Source organism: Thamnophis sirtalis, unplaced genomic scaffold (genome assembly GCF_051295495.1).
Source record: "Thamnophis sirtalis isolate CommonGarterSnake01/CBP01778 unplaced genomic scaffold, rThaSir2_p1.2 scaffold_12, whole genome shotgun sequence".
In the NCBI taxonomy this organism is placed as follows: domain Eukaryota; kingdom Metazoa; phylum Chordata; class Lepidosauria; order Squamata; family Natricidae; genus Thamnophis; species Thamnophis sirtalis.
Window position 1 is genome coordinate 22,961,008 of NW_028261392.1, and position 20,813 is coordinate 22,981,820.

The 20,813-nt window shown below is 38.5% G+C and overlaps 1 protein-coding gene across 2 annotated transcripts in view; it reads left to right on the top strand.

Moving 5' to 3' along the window:
- Nucleotides 1-19,663, top strand: part of CLDN10 (claudin 10) — a 58,984-nt gene extending 39,321 nt beyond the window's left edge. For both annotated transcript variants that reach the window (XM_087726814.1, XM_087726813.1), the window contains exons 2-5: nt 15,576-15,737; nt 15,880-15,961; nt 16,901-17,008; nt 19,277-19,663. In XM_087726814.1, the coding sequence (XP_087582940.1) occupies nt 15,576-15,737; nt 15,880-15,961; nt 16,901-17,008; nt 19,277-19,397 (473 nt within the window). In that variant the 3' untranslated portion in view covers nt 19,398-19,663. The remainder of the gene's footprint in view (nt 1-15,575; nt 15,738-15,879; nt 15,962-16,900; nt 17,009-19,276) is intronic.
- Nucleotides 19,664-20,813: the final 1,150 nt, after the last annotated feature.

Consider the following 20,813-nt stretch of genomic DNA (forward strand, 5'->3'; position numbering starts at 1 on the left):
CGGGGTTGCCTATCGTGGGAGCTGCTCTCCTAGAAGGAGCGATGGGTGTGTGTGTGCATTCAGTCACTGATCCATTGGCTCCAGCCCTTCGATCTCTAAACCCACTTGAATTTATATGATAACGGGAATAATGATGGGTCTAAGATTATTTTGCTCCCCTCTTACATGGTTGCTTTGCCTCATTTTTTTTTGAAGTTGATGGTAGAAGAAATTGGTTGAAGGTACAAAAAGTATTTGCCTATTTAGAGAAGTGAAATCTAGAAAGAAATGTCTAACTTGTAGTGGGTTAATTTTCTTTTCATTCTAGTTAAGGTGTTTTTTTTTTAAGATAACTCTTTTTATTTTTCAAATTATTGTCTGATTTCCTGATCATTTTCTCTTTCCTAAACTGTAATATTATGTTTGCCTCGTTTTTTGGACTTGAGTTGCTAATGAACGTTACTCTTGGCTCTAAAACTGCACTTGCCCACAGAAGCATCTCAGGAATTTGCCTGTCACAAGTTCCTATCTCAATGCCATGGATAAACCAATACAAAACCAAATATCTGAACTGTGGGTCTTTGAATTACAGCTCTTATACCGGTCGTCCTTGACTTACAACAGTTCATTTAGGGAACGTTCAGAGTTTCAACGGCATTGAAAAAAATGTGACCATTTTTTCTTATGACCATTTTTCACACTTCAAACCAGTACAGCATCCTCATGGGCGCACAATCAAAACTCAGATGCTTGGCAACTGGCTCATATTTATGACGGTTGCAGTGTCCTAGGGGTCATGTGATCACCTTTTACGACCTTCTGACAAGAAAAGTCAATGGGGAAGCCAGGTTCACTTAACAACCAGATTGCTAACTTATCGACTGCAATGATTCACTTAACAACCTGTGCAATTGATTTTAAAAGTTGCTCAAAGTGTCCAAAGGATAAGATAATTTCCGACATTTCAAACTTGCAAGGGATATTTTGATCACCCTTTTCCTCTTAGATATATGCAGATAGGCTGGGAGGAATCAGGAAGATGGCAGCAGCTCAATAGCTCAGATAAATAAAAGGTGCCCTATTCAATTAACTTTTCTACCAGAGCTGTCCCATGAATCTTGGGGCATCTTAACCACTTTGTCAAAAATGACTTACCCATGTAGGTTTGGTTTGGTTTATTATATTTATATGCCGCTCTTCTCCCAAGGACTCAGGGCGGCGTACAACATTAAAAAAAACACCACATATTACAAAAATTAAAAAGAATTAAATAGAATATCGCAAACAAACCCAATTAGAATTAACAGTGACATTTTAAAGAAAATTCAATTAAAATTAACAATGATCAATAATTTATTTTGTTTTGTTCAGGCCAGGCTGGCTTGCTGGAAAAGCCAACTTTTTAGGGCGCGTCAGAAGGACCAGAGGTCGGGGATTATACGAAGCTCCGCGGGCAGCTCATTCCAGAGGGAAGGCGCTCCCACAGGGAAGGCTCTCTCCCTGGGGGTCGCTAGCCGACACTGTCTAGCCGACAGCACCCTGAGGAGGCCAACCCTGTGGGATCGCACTGGATGGTGGGAGGCTATCGGTGGCAGTAGGTGATCTCGCAGGTATCGTGGGCCTAAGTAACTCAAGAGATCCTTGTTGATCATTTCACATTTCACATGTTCAGATCCCTTCTGCAATCTCCTTTTGTGAGAGGAATACAGGAAGTTGGCTGGAAAAGGTCCTTTTCACCACATAACACCAGGGGTATCCATAATTTCAAGAATGACCATAGCTGCCCAAAATATACACGTTGCCATCATGTAACATTTGAAGTTATATTCTTGTGGCTTCATACTTCTAACATGAGATAAGCTGGGGACTGTAGTCTGTGAAGGGCTGCTTATAAGTAAGCGCCCAGTAGACTAGTGTTTCTCAACTCCAGCAATTCTAAGATTTATGAAATTCAGTTCCCAGTTGAGGAATTTTTGGCTATGGATTAAGCCATTACCTTGATGAGTTAATTACTTCTTATTTTCCAAGAAAGTAGAAATCTTGTTGCATATGGAAGGAGCTATTATTTCTGTTTTCTCCCTGCATCGTTTTGACCCGAACCATGTGACAATATGCCCGTGTTGGCATCTTGTGCTTCTGTATAATGACAATAAAATCAGTCAATCAGAAGCTAGTGGTTTGTTTGACATAAAAGATTAGAAGATTGCCAATACCTTTTTACAAGAAGGTGAGACTGTGTTGAGCCTCCTTTTGGAGATGCCTTCTCTGAATACAGCTATCATCATGTTTCCAGTCTCTCTTTTTCTTACTACTAGCAGACTAGCTTCATAGCATCCTAGAATAAGAGGAATATTTGGACTCTGAATGTGAATGTGATAGCATCAATGACTCTCTTGGGTGTCCTCTGCCTAGAGTGGGAGAATGTCCCCCTCTTGGAACTCTCAGCCACCTTTGATATTATCAACTGTGGTTCACCTGCAAAGATTCTATATGCGAAGCGTTATTTTGTAAATATTCTATTTCTTCCCCAGTGGGTGGTTTCAATGTGGAGTAATGCTGGAAGAGAACCAGCCTGATATATAGGAAGTTGCACAGATCAAACCTCTGTCCCCTGTTCTTTAATTTGCAGAATAGAATAGAATTATTTATGGGCAAGTATGATTGGACACACAAGGAATTTGTCTTTGGTGCATATGGTCTCAGTGTACATAAGGAGAATAAAATACATTCATCAAGAATAAAAAGATACAACTCTTAGTGATAGTCAAGGTTACTAATAAGCTATCAAATTGCACCAGGAAACAAATAAAAACAATATAAAGATACAAGCAACCTGGATATAGTCATAAGTGGGGAGAGATAGATACTAAGAAAGAAGAGAAGAAGAATAGTAATACAGTAAATTATTGACAGTGTTGAGGGAATTATTTGTTTAACAGAGTGATGGTGTTTGGGAAGAAACTCCTTGTGTCTAGTTGTTCTGGGGTGCAGTGCCCTATAGCGTCGTTTTGAGGGTAGAAGTTGAAATAATTTATGTCCAGGATGTGAGGGATCTGTAAATATTTTCACGGCCCTCTTTTTGAGGGGGCGGTATACAGGTCCTATGTAAACCTACCAGATAGGGTCATCTGACAATTTGGACTACAATTTCACCAGTATACCCAGCGGTGTGATTCAGCCAGTTTGCACCACTTCGGGAGAACCAGTTGTTAATGTTCTGAGCAGTTGGGAGAACTGGTTGTTGGAAGAAATCATTAGGGCAGAGAACCGGTTGTTAAATTATTTGAATCCCACCACTGATACTCATGGTATAAGCATTATCCTAACTGGGGAGAGATGCTGTTTGTGTGCTTTTTTGGGCCTGGAGGCTTTAAGGATGGGAGAGAACAACGTAAAAGCTGAGCTCAAGAGTTGTTTTTGTACCTCAGGATTTCCTGTTGCGCCCTGTGATGTCTCTTGACAAGCAGGCACTACCCATGGAGGACCAGGTCTGCCATTTGAGAGACCTTCTCTAGGAGCAGGGAGAGCCATGGTCAGAGGGGCCTATGCCTAGCTTCCAGGGCATACCAATTACAACCACAGGTGGCCCTCAACTTACGACCACAGTTGAGCCCAACATTTAGGTTGCTAAGAGAGAAATGTGTTAAGTGAATTTTATGACTTTTCTTCCACATTGGTTAAGTGAATCACGGCAGTTGTTACGTAAGTAACACATTTGCAGTGGTGGGTTTCAAAAATTGTTTGAACCTACTCTGTAGGTGTGGCCTCCTTTGTGGGAGTGGCTTGCTGCCCATGTGACTGGATGGGAGTGGCTTGCTGCCCATGTGACCGGATATGAAGATGCCGACGACACTTGTCAGAACCACCTTAAATTACCTCACACACAGCACTGGCATGCATAAGAATATGATGTAAACTTGTTTTTTAAAAAGCATCTTTGGTTTGCGTTAAAACAACTTCAACACGCGCAATGTTCTGATTGCACCACAAACGCAGTAGTCATCCTTACCTTTCACAGAGGCACTGAGTTTTATAAATATGAGCATGATAGTGTAGAATAATCATATCCAAGGACCAGTGGTGGGTTTCAAAAAAAATTTGGAACCTCTTCTGTAGGTGTGGCCTGCTTTCCGGGTCCACTGGTGGAAACTCTTCTAACCGGTTCGGTAGATTTGACGAACCGGTTCTACCGAATAGGTGCGAACTGGTAGGAACCCACCTCTGCACAGTTGTGAAGTGAATCTGACTTCCCCATTGACTTTGCTTGTCAGAAAGTCACAAAAGGTGGCCACATGATCCTGGGATACTGAAACCGTCATAAATGTGACTTGGTTGTCAAGCATCCGAATATAAATCACATGACCATGGGAATGCTGCAACAGTCATAAGTGCGAAAAATGATCATAAGACACTTTTTCAGTGCCATTGTAACTTTGAATGGTCACTACACGAAGGTTGTAAGTCAAGGACTCTCTGTAATATCTAAGGCAAAAGGACTTAAAGAATCTATGCCCCCATTAGTAACCTGGTTAGATAATTGAAATATATTTCTCATAAAGGTGCTTTTAAAGACACCTCAGAAATGGTAATTGGACTAGAATGCAGCAGTCCACAATCCTCCTAATCCCTATCATTTGCAGTACATAAACCCAAATTTACAGGCCTTTTATGGCTTGGCACCTGATCTGCCTTTTTAACCAGCATCAGCCCAACATACAGGTAGTTCTCAACTTACAACAGTTCATTTTGTGACCGATCAAAGTTACAAAGGCATTCTAGTCCAATTACCACTTCTGAGGTGTCTTTAAAAGCAGCTTTATGAGAAGTGGTTTATGGCCATTTTCACACTTACGACTGTTGCAACATCCCCGTAGCCATATGGTCAAAATTCAGGTGCCTGGCAACTGACTCATCTTTATGATGTTTTTAGTGCCTTGGAGTTATGCGATCTGCTTCGGCGACCTTCTTAGAAGCAAAGTGAATGGGGAAACCAGATTCACTTAATAACCGTGTTACTAACTTAACAACAACAGTGATTCACTTAACAACTACGGCAAGAAAGATCGCAAAAAGGAACAAAATTCACTTAAGTTTTCCCTTAGCAACAGAAATCTTGGGCTCAATTATGGTCCTAAATTGAGGACTACTTGCATGAGAATATCCAGGGAAATACAACTTGGTCCCACATTTCTGAGAGGTTCGGAGATTAAAGCTAGAAGCAGTATGGCAGCATTTTGGAACTGATTCTTGTTAAAGACCAAGCTGTCCCTTCCTTGCTGGCTTTAGGAATTTTTGTGGAGGATTTTTTTTCCTTTAAGTCTATATTTAATGTCTTCTTAATGGTTTTTTTTCCCCTTGCTTGTTTCTTTCATCTCTATTTTTATTGTTATCTTTTAATAATTTTGTGCTATGGCTTTATCCATCCATATTGTGATTGCTTTTTAATCTGACCATGGATTTTTTTTTATGTGAGAGTATTCTTTATGCCAAGAGTTGTTTGATTGCAGAAGTACAAAAGTTTGATTCCTAAATAATAAAAGGCAGAGGCTTTTTATTTTAAGATTTCTGTGTAGTTTAATTGTCCATCAAGAAAATATCTTCAGGCTATAAAAAGACAGCTGTTGGGTAAAATTGGGAGGCTGAGATTTTTCATGATCTCAACACCACCTTCCTCATTTATAAGGTTACATAATATTGTACAAGACAGATAAACTTTTGACATCTCCATTTAACAAAGCGTCTGAGTAAAGCTTCTGAACTACTATTGATTTTTTGTAATGAAATGGAATTAAGATTACTCTCATTACTGTGGCTAAAAATTAAGAGTATGATATGTGTTTATGGATAACAAGAACATGCTGAACAATATATTTTCATTATGATTTTCAATCTCATCTGCTGTTTCTGTCTCTTGGTTTCTTACCATGCGTAGATAGATGCCACACTTCTCTTGATATATTAATAATGCTGGTGTCACCTTTAACACAGTTACCACCAAATCTTAATAAAGCATTTTGTAAGGTGATGCAACTACTTACTGTATTAGCATCTTGAAAGAGCTGTCAAAATTAATGACAAATAGGAAATAGGAAATCAGGAAATAAATGAATGCATCAAACTTTTACTCATTGTTTACTTTGGTTCATATTGGCTAATAAGGATTTAGCTGAGTTACTCCTTGTCTTTCCTGGAAAGTTCTTAATTAAATCTTTGACTCTCTGGGGTGAGGTATAAATCATCCTTTGCACGCAGATGCTCTCATGATACTGTGAAATTGTATCAAAATATATCCCAAATTAATAGCACCAAACATAGGAGCATAATAAGACATATTGCAATTAATTTATAAAACTCTAACCAATCTTCTTTTGTGGAATGTTTGCTCATAGTAATATTTTAAACTGGTGATTTACTTTTACTTTCACAACGGAGCTAATACACAAAGTGTACATCTTTTCTTGAACTGAGGCAAATTCCTTACCACTTTTAGTGACTGTGGTGTTCATTTTTACCTCAATTTTAAGGGGAAAAAAATTATAATTCTCAGAAATAGAAGTCCCCATAATTTAACAATATAGTTTTTGATAATGGTTTCTAGGCAAATAGGAAACAGATTTAACTTTTTGGGGGTATGATTTCCTTAAAAAAATGCTGTAACTTCCTGCAGTTGTCTTTTTTTTAAGGCTACGTATATTTTTTCCTCAATCTATCCTTGTAAGATAAAATTTTAGTCCCCTGACTGTTTTTACTTTTGCACCTCTTTTGCACCTCTTCGCTTTGTTTTCTAAATATTTCTAAAAGGTGGCAGCCAGAATTACTCAATTACATGTTACCTTACTTTACTAGCAGACAATAGAGTAGAATATGTGGTAATCTGGAAAGCATGTATCCTTGATGCAATTTATATCTGCCCTTTTTATACACCATGCTGTCCTAGTTATAATTATAGTTATAATTTCCAAGATTGTCTTTACTGGTACTATTATAAACCAGGCATTATGAAGCATTTTCTCTAAAACTGTTCTTTAAAACAAAACAAAACATTCTTTCCCAGTCCTTTTCTATAGCTAGCAAACTTACATTTTGAGCTTCATTTTAGTCCAGCCTCTTAGATATATATTCACTCATATATCTTTTTCTCACGATATGTCACTTAAATAATTGTTTTGTTTTTTTATGTACTGGGATTATCGGAGTCAAAACATAATGTTGGAAATCACTGCATATTCCTTTGGTTGAATAATAGGATGTGTATGGTATTGTCTTCTTCCAGATTTAGTGACATCTGTTTTTGTTTATTTTATGGCTTCTGCCATTGCCTGGAGATGCTTTCAGACAAAAGGGAATGTATTATTGGGTTGGTTTTAGGCATGTTGACCCAGAGGTCCCTTGCCATCTTGTGATACTTCATAGTATGAACATTGTCCTCTGTTTGAGAGGTAAAATATAGAGGTCTTCACCTCATCCTTAGGGTAAATTTGTTAATTCCCAGAGAAACTATGTTTGTGAATCAGAGGGTTACCTAAACCTTGAGCCTTGAGGGGAAGACACAACACCTGGGAAGAAACTCAGTTTCTTTCATCTGAGGATCTGTATAAAGAAGGATAGGCAATCTCAGTCTTCTAAGAGTTTTACAGAACAGAATTTCTGCAGGTGTAGTTTTAGGTTCCACCACAAATGCGCGCACAACAAAAGCGCGCCTGACTAAACTGCGGTGACTAAAGCGCGGTGACAAAACCGTGCGATGAATGAGCGACGAATTAGCCCTAAAGCACGCCGACAAAAGCGCGCCGACAGAAGCGCGCTGTAACGTAACCCTAAACCTAACCCTAAACCTAACCCTAAACCTAAACCTAATCCTAAACCTAAACCTAAACCTAACCCTAAACCTAACCCTAACCCTAACCCTAACCCTAAACCTTACCTTAAATTAAATTGTGCTTCTGTCGGCGCGCTGTTGTCAGCGCGCTGTTGTCGGCGCGCTGTTGTCGGCGCGCTTTTGACATCACGGTTTTAGCGCCGCGGTGTTGTCGGCGCGCTTATGACGTTCGCGCTTTTGTCGGGTCACGTAGTTTTATTCTCTCCTATCTGAAAACCTGGACTTTAAAAATACAAGTGTGGGAGTACAAGAGCAGTACAGCGTTCTTCTCAGAAGGATTTATAATCTGATGCCTTTCAGATCTATGGATTGCTCTTGAATGGTTGACTGAAATTTTGGTCCTGCACACCTGAAAGTTACTGTAAATTAATTATGAGTTTCCAAGAGACATCTTATCTCTGACAATTCCAAACTACGCAATGTAGTCTAACACCATATTTTATAGTGGATTAGCTGATAACCCAGCGCTGCCCTGGTATTTATTTATCCCAACCCTCCTTCCATGAACGTCGCCACAATTTCTAATGTTGAATTTTCTCCTTTACCAGAGGGAGCCCCCTTATGGAGTACTGTGAAACCGTTACCATGGCAACTCCACAGCGCTGTACAGTAGAAGCCATTTTAAGGCACAACAGGCTTATCCTAACAGAACACACACCCCGAGGGGTGTTAGGGATGTCTTACTCCCCACAATATTTGTTTCAAGGGGGTAACTAATATCTGTATACCAAGTTTGGTTGAAATTGCTCAAGTGTTCCAGAGTTATGCCGGAACACACACACACACACACACAAACACGTATATGTGTGTATATATATGTATGTATGTATATGTATGTATGTATGTATATGTATGTATGTATATGTATGTATGTATGTATGTGTATATGTGTGTGTGTGTGTGTGTGTGTGTGTGTGTGTGTATGTATGTATGTATGTATGTATATATATATAAATTTGAAGTGAGTAAAGCACTCTAGAGGTAGGATCGTTCTGCTTTCAGATCACATACAAAGCTATAATGTTTAAGAAATTGACCCAATGCAGCCAGTTGTGAGGGGAGCCAGTGAGTGAATAGAACACAGTAGTGCAGTTCGTTCATCACTTAATTAGGTTTTGATTAAATGTGAGGTAAGAACCAACCCAAATTGTAAGAATAAGAGCCAGTATGTGAAATTCATTTCTAACTTTATGAAGTCCCAATTTATATCTGATAAAGGATATGTATAAGGCAGGGGTGGGTTGCTGCCGGGTTGCTGCCAGTTCGCTTCACACGTGCTTTGCTTGATCTGTTTACCTGTATAAACTGCATGAATGTTTTGTTTAGGGGGGTTGGGTGCCCATCTTTTGGCCACTCCATCAAAGGGTGCCAGCATCCTTCTCTTTTTTTATTGTCATTTATTGATAAAGAAAGCTATATTATTTCTGTTCCCAAGCTGGCAAAATTAACTTCAATTTTCCTTTAGAATCTTTCTAGAGAGCATCAGTGATCATTTTATTTAGGGAAGGAGAAATAAAACTTTCTCTCATTGTCATATTTCTTTTTTGTCTGTAGCAAGTCTGATGCCAAGCGCCCCAAATTAGGAGATTTATGCAGTGAGAACTCTTTACTCTGTTTTTTTTTTGTGAAAAATCACATGCTGGTGTGTAAATGACGGATGGCGGCCATTTTGTTGTGGTTGGGGTAAATCTTTACCATTTTGCCCAGGAAATATAGCTATAAATTACCTTGAAAACACCTCTGGGTAAATAACTTCATGCTCCAGCACATTAAATGTCTTAATTAGCTACTAACAATGCTAATAAATTGAATGTGTCGGAAAATAATGACTTCCGTGGCTAATTTTAATCTATATAAGTAGCAAAAGAAAAAAGTTACAAGGAAAGAAAGATCCCCCAAAGAAAACTGGAGTTAAAGAGAAATTTTACACTAAATATCCATTTTTAGTAATAAAAACTAGGTGTAGGTAACTTTTCTCTTCTTGCAGAATTTAGCTTAAATTGTCTGGTGTTCCATGAGGTGTAATGTTATATCCTGTGTTATGCCTTATCTAGAAAAGCATAAAAAAGTAAGAATGTGCTCCAGGCCTACATTAATGCTTGAAATTAGGCATGTGCATTTACAGTTAACTAACAGCCTGTTTAAAAGACCGTGCCTCAGTATATAATCCTTAATAAAATATAAACCTATAAAAATTTGAATAATGGGGAATTTGTTCTGAAATGTGTTTTTTTGTCTGCAATGGCACCATCTTAAGGGGGGAAAAAATCTTTTAAAAAATGACTTTTGTTCCTTCTAAAAACAATTTAATATAAATAAGGTAAATGAGAGAAGATTAATGCTAGAAAAAAGTGTCACTAGCAAATTTCTAATATCGGTATGTCATTAGGATTCGTAACTGGCTGACCAACCACACTCACTAGAGCCGAGGTGGCGCAGTGGTTAAATGCAGCACTGCAGGCTACTGCTAGATCAGCAGTTCAGCGGTTCAAATCTCACCGGCTCAGGGTTGACTCAGCCTTCCATCCTTCCGAGGTGGGTAAAATGAGGACCCGGATTGTTGGGGGCAATATGCTGACTCTCTGTAAACCGCTTAGAGAGGGCTGAAAGCCCTATGAAGCGGTATATAAGTCTACTGCTATCACTATCTAATAAAATGAAATTCAATGGTGAAAAGAGTAAGGCTCTACATTTAGGCAAGAAAAACCAAATGCACAGGTACAGTATAGGTGGTACCTCACTCAATAGTAGTAACTGTGAGAGGGATCTTGTAGTCCTAGTGGACAACCATTTAAATATAAGCCAGCCGTGTGCAGCAGCTGCCAAAAAAGCCAACACAGTTCTAGGCTGCATAAACAGAGGGATAGAATCAAGATCATATGAAATCTTAATACCACTTTATAATGCCTTGGTAAGGCCACACTTGGAATACTGCATTCAGTTTTGGTCACCACGATGTAGAAAAGATGTGGAGATTCTAGAAAGAGTGCAGAGAAGAGCAATAAAGATGATTAGGGGACTGGAGACTAAAACATATGAAGAATGATTGCAGGAACTGGGTATGTCTAGTTTAATGAAAAGAAGGACTAGGGAAGACATAATAGCAGTGTTCCAATAGCTCAGGAGTTGCCACAAAGAAGAGGGAGTGAAACTTTTCTCCAAGGCACTTGGGTGTAGAACAAGAAGCAATGGGTGGAAATTAATTAAGGAGAGAAGCAACTTAGAACTGAGGAGAAATTTCCTGACAGTTAGAACAATTAATCAGTGGAATAGCTTGCCTCCAGAAGTTGTGAATGCCCCAATACTGGAAGTCTTTAAGAAGATGTTGGATAGACATTTGTCTGAAACGGTATAGGGTTTCCTGCCTTGGCAGGCGGTTGGACTCAAAGGTCCCTTCCAATTCTGCTATTGTATTGAATTGTATTGTATTGTATTGTTGGACAAGTTTTGTCTTTGTTGATTTGGATGTCAAAATGCAGATCTTTATGCAAAACAACACTCATACAATATTTATTGATGGGAAAATTGGAATGGGAATGTATTACCCTAGGCAGCCTTTTCAGACAAGAGTGGGGAGATGTTTTTAAGGGATATGTCAGAACCGCATTGTCAGGGTTCTAAATAGCATCCAAAATTAAATCGGAGTCCAAGGCAAAGTATTGCTCAAAGTTCCAATTTATTGAGAGACATATTGGCGCATCTGGGAAAAGCCAAATCTGAACGCTTCCCGGTTTTCCCCACCCAGTTGAAAGTTCAAGATATTGCCCCCACGCCCACAAGCCCATCACAAGGCCCAATCTTCCACTGCCATGCTGGCAGTTTCCACCCATCCAGTCCTGTTCAGGTGCAGAGACAAAGGATGACCTTGGCTTTCTAGAAAGAATTTTGCTATGGCTACATATCATCTAACTCCATATAATTCCCCTCCCATTTTCCCACAATAGAAAATGCATAGTAGAATAATAGAAAGTGTGTCAGGCCTCAGATCCAAAAGAAAAGATGGCTGCAGGCCTGATACGTGGGGTATAAAGTATTGGATGGAACTTAGATAAAAACTAAACTTGATTTAATTTCATTTATCTATTAAAATTAAGTACAGTTAATGTCTACTCTTCAGTTATAGATTTAACAATTTTCTGTATCCATCATATTTTGATCCTCATGGCTATACTCAAGATCATTGGAGCAACCTGCAGTGATAATGTCAGATTGGCAACTCTAACTTAGGCTGCCGCCATTGATATTCTATTTGAAGCTTACTGTATGAAGCATTTCTTTTTGCAGTATTTACACACACAGATTTTTCTCTCAAGGATGGATCTGTCCTCTTTAACCTTCTTCTTTTGCACTAAGTATCACAATCACAGGGTACAGTTGACATGGCCCTGTAGCCTCCTTTTTATACCTTGAATGTGTGCAGGAGTTTCTGAACGTCACTTATTTTAATTATTATTTTTTTGAAAGAAAATATCTGATAGACCTTACTACCCCAGATTTTTAACAGCTGCAGCACCAGTCAAAACAAAACAATGAAGTGAAACTTTCATTTTATCAGGCCAATGCTTTCAGCGTTTTTAAGGGATAAGGTCATAACAATAACAACAAAAATTTAGTACAGTCATAGATCAGACTCAAATTATAGAGAGAAGTGTTTTATACAATACACAGTAGCAGAGTTGGAAGGGACCTTGGAGGTCTTCTAGTCCAACTCCCTGCCTAGGTAGGAAACCCTATATCATTTCAGACAAATTGCTATCCAACATCATCTTAAAGACTTCCAGTGTTGGGGCATTCACAATTTCTGGAGGCCAGCTGTTCCACTGATTAATTGTTCTAACTCTCAGGAAATTTCTCCTGAGTTCTAAGTTGCTTCTCTCCTTGATTAATTTCCACCCATTGCTTCGGGTGCTTTGGAGAATAGTTTGACTCCCTCTTCTTTGTGGCAACCCCTGAGATATCGGAACACTGCTGTCATGTCTCCCCTGGTCCTTCTTTTCATTAAAATAGACATACCCAATTCCTGCAGCCTTTCTTCATATGTTTTAGTCTCCAGTCTCCTTATCATCTTATCCTCTTGATGTACAATATATCCAAAGAGTAATATATCCAAATTAGTTGTCCTGTTGCCTAATGGTGATTTGATGGTGTAACGTGGTGGTTAGATAGCTGCTGGAAGATCATTTTGAGATCTCTATTCACCATAACAGTAGCCTGTATTTGGGTTCGCCCAGCTAACTTTTACAAAGTATCTTTATATCATGTACAAAAGACTACTTTACAAAAGTAGTCTTTATATCATGTCGGCATATGGTAAAAATACAGAAAAATATAGAAATTTAATAGTGTTTATATCATCTCCTATTGCATTTCATAACCTGTCAGATCTGCCATCTTCAGCTTTGTGCTTTGCTGTCATAAATTGTTGAGGGGGGGAGGTGGCAATTGGCATGTGGACAGTAGAGATGAGCAAGGGTGTGTGTGAGTGTGTGTGTGTGTGTGTGAGAGAGAGAGAGAGAGACAGAGACAGAGAGAGACAGAGAGAGACAGAGAGGCTTGATGGAAACCAGAGTTGTGAGAACAGGCCTATTCCAGTCTTCAAGGACACCTTGCCTGGGGAAAGAATATGATCTGCACCAAGTGGCACCAAACATCAGAGCTGTTCCCTAAACACCTATATAACACACCATTGGACAAAAACAAAGAGGAAGTCAAGTGGGGAGGGCTGGGGAGAAGGGGAAAATCTTAATGCTTTGCACGGGAACCTAAGATCTAGCCTTGCTTTTGCTGCAACCCACTAATCCTTAATAAAAGAACCTATCACTTCAGTCAAATGGAGTCGAGGGTCTTTCTTTCCCAGGGACCTAGCTGGGGCAGGTCTGACATAACCCTGGGACCCTGGAGATTTGCTCCATCTGCCCTTCATACCTGAACAGAAGAGAAGTTCCACAGCTGTGGAAAACCAAGTACTCTCTTTGGGCAGGAAAGATTATTGACTTCTTAACTAATAACTATTGCTATTCCACTTAGCAATGTTATTACTATTGCTTTTTAAAGATCTTTTATAATGAGAGAGAGACAGAGACAGAGACAGAGAGACTAGATAACCTCCTTTAGACTGTATTTTATTTCAATTCCATTTTAAATCATATTTTATTCCAATTCCATTTTAAATCGCTTTTATCAAATTTTAGTAATAATTTGTTTCTGGAAATTTTCACTTTGATATGGAGAAAGAAAGAAAGAGAGAGAGAGAGAGAGAGAGAGAGAGAGAGAGAAAGAAAGAAAGAAAGAAAGAAAGAAAGAAAGAAAAAGAAAGACAGACAGACAGACATAATGTGGTTATATGGTGAATGAACAAACTGTTGAAAGTTCATTTAAAATTATGAAGCAAATGAAATCAGGAAAAATTGGGTATTTTGGTCACTGCTAACATTCAGAAATCCTTCTCCAACTTACCAGAATAGCAATGAGAATAGTACAGAGTATTCGTTGGAAAATTATCCCACAATCTAAAAAGATGCCATCTTTCTTTTGGCCAAATCTGCTTTGAGCAGATCCAATTTTAAAGTAAGGAAGAGGGCGAAAAATTGCTTTTCTTTTTGGTTTGATCTGTGCTGTCAGTATGATAAAGAGAATACCAACAGTTAAATTGAACATTGAATAGGAAACAAGAGAAGCAGTAGGAACATATAAACAAAAGAGAATATGGGAACACTGTGATTCTTTCACTTGTTTGCATTTTAATTACTGTGATTTATATTGATTGCATTTCTACAAAACACCAAACATTAAATCAATAATACTGGCTGGTCTTGCAATATCCAGCTATGAATTAACTATATTTTAAAACCCAAAACATAGAATAATGAGAGTTGGAAGGGACCTTGGAGGTCTTCTAGTCCAACCCCCTGCTTGACCCTTATACCATTTCAGACAAACAGCTGTTCAGTCTCTTCTTAAAACAGTGATGGAACATCCATAACTTCTGAAGGGAAGCCTATCCACTGATTAATTGTTCTCACCATTAGGAATTTTCTCCTTAATTCTAGATTGCTTCTCTCCTTGACGAGTTTCTATCCATTGTTTCCTATCTGGCCATCTAGAGCTTTGGAAAATAGGTTGACCCCCACTCTTCTTTGTGGCAGTCCTGACACACTGGATGGTGCCAAGATCCCTGAACCAATAGCTATCTTTATAGGGTGCTATCCATAAAGGTGGGAGCACGTTTATTTCTAGTACAACCTGTCGTGTTCATATTTACATTACCCCCTCCCACCACGTTAGCTACTGCCATGTGAATTATTGCAAAAAAAAAAACCAACCGTGAAGAAAGCGTGGAGATTTGCATAAGAGGAGTTCATCTAATTAGAAGAGATAAGAAAAGCATCTTATTACCCAGGTGACCTAGACCAGGAGTGGGTTCTGGCAGTCACTACTGCTGGTTTGTTTGTGGGTGTGCCATGCACACGCAGTGCAACAACAATTGCTCTATGAATGTGCAAAAGCAAAAAACAAGATGGCGGCCTCTATGGCACCGCCCAGAGAACCAGTTTGGGGGCGTGGCAGGCCTGGGTCGCTGCCCGTTCCAGCGACCCAGGGAACCAAACCACTACCAGTTCAGCCGAACCGATCCATCTGTAGGAACCCACCACTGACCTATACTGTACCGAAAGCCCTTTGAACATGGACATCACTCAAATTCTTCTTGCATTTTTAGGTTACATCCAAGCGTGCAGAGGACTCATGATTGCTGCTGTCTGCCTTGGGTTTTTTGGCTCTGTATTTGCCTTGATTGGGATGAAGTGTACAAAGGTTGGAGGCACAGACCAAACTAAAGCTAAAATTGCTTGTTTTGCTGGACTGATCTTTATTATCTCAGGTAAATATGAAATGATCAAAGCTGAGTTTTTCTAGGCAGATCAAATTAAGTGGGAAAATTGATGTTGATGGTAGATTCTGGTGGATGTGTATCGAAGCATTTCCAGATATTAATCTGTTCTGCACTTGATGCATTTTTTTAGGACTGAGTGCATTGACTGGTTGCTCCCTCTATGCTCACCGAATCACATCCGAGTTCTTTGACCCCACATATATTGCACAAAAGTAAGTCCAGTTGAAGAAAAACCCACTGAAATAGGAGATGTTTTACTTGCTGTTTTGGTCTATCTGCCTGGTTCAGAGGAACCAGAGCTAATTAACCTGCCCAAAATAAAGTTTAAACTGGCTATAATGAAATAAAACAACAACTGCTGCCTTTTGAACTCCGTAAGTATTTCAGTGATGTTAGAATGGAAGATTATAAGGTCCATAGGCTTGAGGAAGTTCCTCATGTCTTAGACAGCTTTGAAAAATATACTACAGTACAATATAGCTAAAAGAAACTAACAAAAATTAAAATATCTTTTGTTCTGTTTCTGAAGTTAAATCAACCAATAGCTGATTATCTATATTCAAGGATCTTTTTCATCTTTCTAGTTATTGCAACCAAAACTGAAACATTTACAGCAAATGATCTAATTCTATATTAATTCTTGCCCATAATATATTTAGTAGAAGTACTCATTTTTGTGACCCAACAAGAAGTAAAGGATTATTCTGCTATAATTACTCAAATAATTGATTGTTATTGCTGAATTATATGCAGCAAAGCACTCGGTTGTTTTTTATTCCAGACAATTTATGGCCTCTTTCCTTGTAAATACTTAAGGTTGGATTGGAATAATTGGAAAGCAAGACAGTAACTTCTCCAACTCTTGAGAATTATAGAAGCGAAGAGGGAATTAAAACTTAAATGCCCATTAGTAGGGACCATAATTAAAACGGCTTGTTTTAGACAGGAGCAATAGGAGCAATGTTTGCCAAGCTTTCTGATTTGTGGGGGGGGGGGTTGCTGAGGATTGCAGTGGAAAGAGCAAGAATTATTTTATTAAATTTTGTTAATACAATGAATGAATTTAGCCTTGTAAACCTTTCCCATCAAGTAAATGAAACTGATTTGCGGATTAAACTATTTATTAAACATGAATTATCACCTATCTGCAGGTATGAACTGGGAGCCGCTTTATTCATTGGTTGGGCTGGAGCATCGCTTTGCATAATTGGTGGCAGCATCTTCTGCTTCTCCGTTTTTGAAAGCAAACACACTCCACGGTACAGACAGCTGCTTTTGTTAAAATTAATATTAACAGATTTATAATTACTAAATTGTAAAATCAGTAGCCCAATCCAATCTGCAAATATTTCAGAAATGACCCTAATCAAAAGTCAAGAATGATTATTTGAAAAAAAAAGAAGGAATTTTTTAAAAACCCTCTGTTTATAGGGGAAAAAAACTTGTCAGACACTGCTCATCTCTGTAAGATTTAAAGAGAGGATTAGAAATCATGTAGCAGAAGCTGATGGTGAATTTATGCCACATACAATGCCTTAGCGCAATGGGTCTCAACCTTCCTAATGCCGCAACCCTTTAATACAGTTCCTCGTGTTGTGATGACCCCCAACCATAAAATTATTTTTATGTTTTCCGTATTTTTTCAAAAATGTGTTTTCTGATGATCTTAGGCGACCCCTGTGAAAGGGTTGTACGACCCTTAAAGGGGTCCCGATCCACAGGTTGAGAACCGCTGCCTTAGCGCTTCTTTAAAATAATGCATGTTGCATTTTCAGTGCTTTTAAAGTGCATGAATGACATGATTCAACTCATGTTTAAGTTTACTGGGCATTTTGTTTCCACAGAAATAGATTTAAATTGTGAAACCACTTCCCAACTACCTCCCCTTATCTTGAATAGTACTGAGACTGCAGTATTCACTAATAGTCCTTATCGTTCCAAGCTTTTTTTCCTTTTCATCTATTATGTAGTACATTAATTTTGCTTCCCTAAATACAAAATATGAGTGAAAATTGGGATATTGAGGAAATCATAAAGTACAGTGCAGTAATGCATTTACTGTGATTTTACCTATTGTGTTGAGAATGTTGTCTAAAAGTAGGGCTGTAATAGGAATTCATGAAAGATTCTACACTTTCCAGCAAGAGCTACGTGTAGCCCAGTCTTAAATTTGGGAATGGATCCTATGCATCACATAGGGTTCACTTCTGAGTAAGCAACCTCAGATTATGATGTTTTGAACAAACAAGTACATCTCAAAAATGTAAACTCCATGCCTGAATTGAAGCTGTTTTGAGGACAGCTTGCTACAATAAATGGCATGGAGAGAGGGGAAAAAAGCATTGATTTCATGGATCTGTACTTGGTCAAATAAAATCAGAGTCATGGTAGCATGACTGAAATGATTAAGAAATGGTTGCTAAACAAATCCTTTTATTCCCTTCTGAAAATGAAGTGGTAGATTCTGAACATCAGATAACAGAACCAGGGGGTGGGGGGTGCAGGACAGTGGTTAGAGTGCAGTGTTGCAGGCAAACTCATTGCTCACTGCCAGCAGTTCGATTCTGACCGGCTCAAGGTTGATTCAGCCTTCCATCCTTCCGAGGTCAGTAAAATGAGATTATTGGGGAAAATATGCGGACTCTGCTTAGAGGAGGCCGTAAAGCTATACGAAGCTGCATTATCAGTCTAAATGCTATTACTAATAGGGTCCTTTTCCAGGTTTTTAATGTGAAGCAATTAGAGGTATCTGCCTGGAGAAGCTCTGTGACATTTGGGAATGTTCCACAGGCATCCTTCATTGTGTCATCAATAATAAGGTAGCAGCTGCATTACCTGGCTTGGCCAGAAAAGCATTTGACCCTGTAGGGCTTTGACTGATTGACCTCCATTGTATGGTCATTAAGACAATTTTAGCTTCCCACTGATACTCAGTATGAGCATATTCTTCAGAACACACCTATTTTTTTCTAGATATTTGATTATAAGGTTAAGACTGCTGTGCAAATAATCTTTAGTTCAGGCTGAGAAAAGCTGTTTCTACCTTACTAGTAAGTATTCTTACATCAGAGAAGTTTTGAAAATTGTTCAAAATGCCACCCTACACTTTTGATTACGGAAAGCTTTCCTCAAGGACTAGCAAAGTATTAACGCTATTCTTGGTAAACTGTCACTTAAAAGAATATTGGGACTTGACCACAAGTAGACTCCTGAACTGCAATGTCTGAAGTTTTTACCCAACTTGAACAAAATGGATGAGTATATTGTTCTGATTTAAGGTGTGAGTACATGCGACCCCTGCAATTCATCCGGACAGGCATATCTTTTTCCAGGACTGTTAAGACAGCTGTGGGATCCTGGAAATCGATGCTGCTGCTTTAAATGAGCTGCAGATAGTGGCTGTGCTCATCCTTCCTTGTATTCCAAAATGTCGTCTATAGTAAAGCCCAAAGCACACAGCAGCCTGGTGACATCTTCCTTTCAATATTTCTTGACATTTAAATGAGCTCTAAACTTTCTCGTTTCAGGATGGTATATGCGTACAACAAACCAGCGTCTATGATGTCTACTCGAACCAAGGCCTACTCAGCAGATTTTAAAGCATCCAAAATCCCTCCAAAGCACTTCGACAAAAATGCGTACGTGTAAATGGATGGTTGGAGGAATACTTTTGTTATTAAGAATCATAATGTATGTGCTGTCCATCCACAGAATGATTTTTAAAAGTGGCTTGGTATCTTGAGCATCAGCAGTTTTATAACTATTGTAACTGTTTTATAAATGAACTTTTGTCTACTTGATGTAAATTTTCTTCATAACTTGTTTTAAGATTTATACTTATACTAGACATAATTTATAACTGCTATGTTTTGCTTTCTGTAAAAAGAAATATAAATGAAGTTGTTTTGATTACAGCCAATATTGTCAGGGATCTTCAGAATCAAACATTAACAGTTGCAGCTTTTAAATGGATCCATCAGTTTTGAAGATCTGCTTTTAATAACTTGGGACTAGTTTTCAAAGCATGTTAAAACATATATAGTTAAGCTTAAGCAAGATCTTAATAATGCATTATGAAACACCAAGTTTTAATCCCAATATCACAATTATATGGATTAACAATCCCCTGCAAACACCCAAATACCCTGTAACACAAAACAAAGGTTTACTTCAATTTTCCACAAGGTTAAAATTTGAATTTTAGATTTACATAATGCAACTTGTGTTCCACTATGAGAAGATAAGTGTGTCTATTTCTGAGGAGTTTCTCTCTGTAATTTCACTTAATCCCTCACCTTCAAATTGGTTGATTTAAAATCAAGACAGTCTCAGATATTGATTGGAACAACGAACTGTGTCCCTGAAGATTTGTCACATTGCTCCAAAAATTTAGTCTCATCACGGCACCAAAATGTACAATGTAATATACCGTTGGATTATATCGTTTTATTTTGTGTAATGTTTTTAGATGTGATTTAGAAACTAGGTAGTATTCGATTATTTTTTATTATTTTTTGGTGCCTGCTGGTCAGAGTTAATGCCTGGCAACTGCCTGGACTAATCCTGCAATATATATTTTTTGCCAAGCATTGTTTGCCCTTTCTCTTGCAAAGACAGAGTGTGAGAGACTGGCCCAAATACACCCAGCTGGCTTTGTGCCTACAATAAGACTAAAACCCATGGTCTCCTGGTTTCTAGCCTGGTGCCTAACCACCACACCACACTGGTTGTCATAGTGTTGTAGTACATAATTGTAATGCAGTAGGAATGGCTTCTTCCTTGTTTTTCTCTTCTCCTGTTGACAAAGCTTCACTGCCTTGATACCCATTATATAGTTAAAGACCAATCCTATCCTGAGTTTTTGTAAGATATGAAACCCACTGAAATTTAGAATCCTCCACAGAGAGATTTTTTTTTTTACTAGAGAGAACCACATTGTATATTTAGACGTCAGTAATGGGAAGATGGGGGGAATGGAGCGCATACATACTGGTTTCCAGATATGCTTACTTGTGCCTAGAACTAAAAATACCGAATGTTTAGGGAAAGAATAGGGTATAAGAA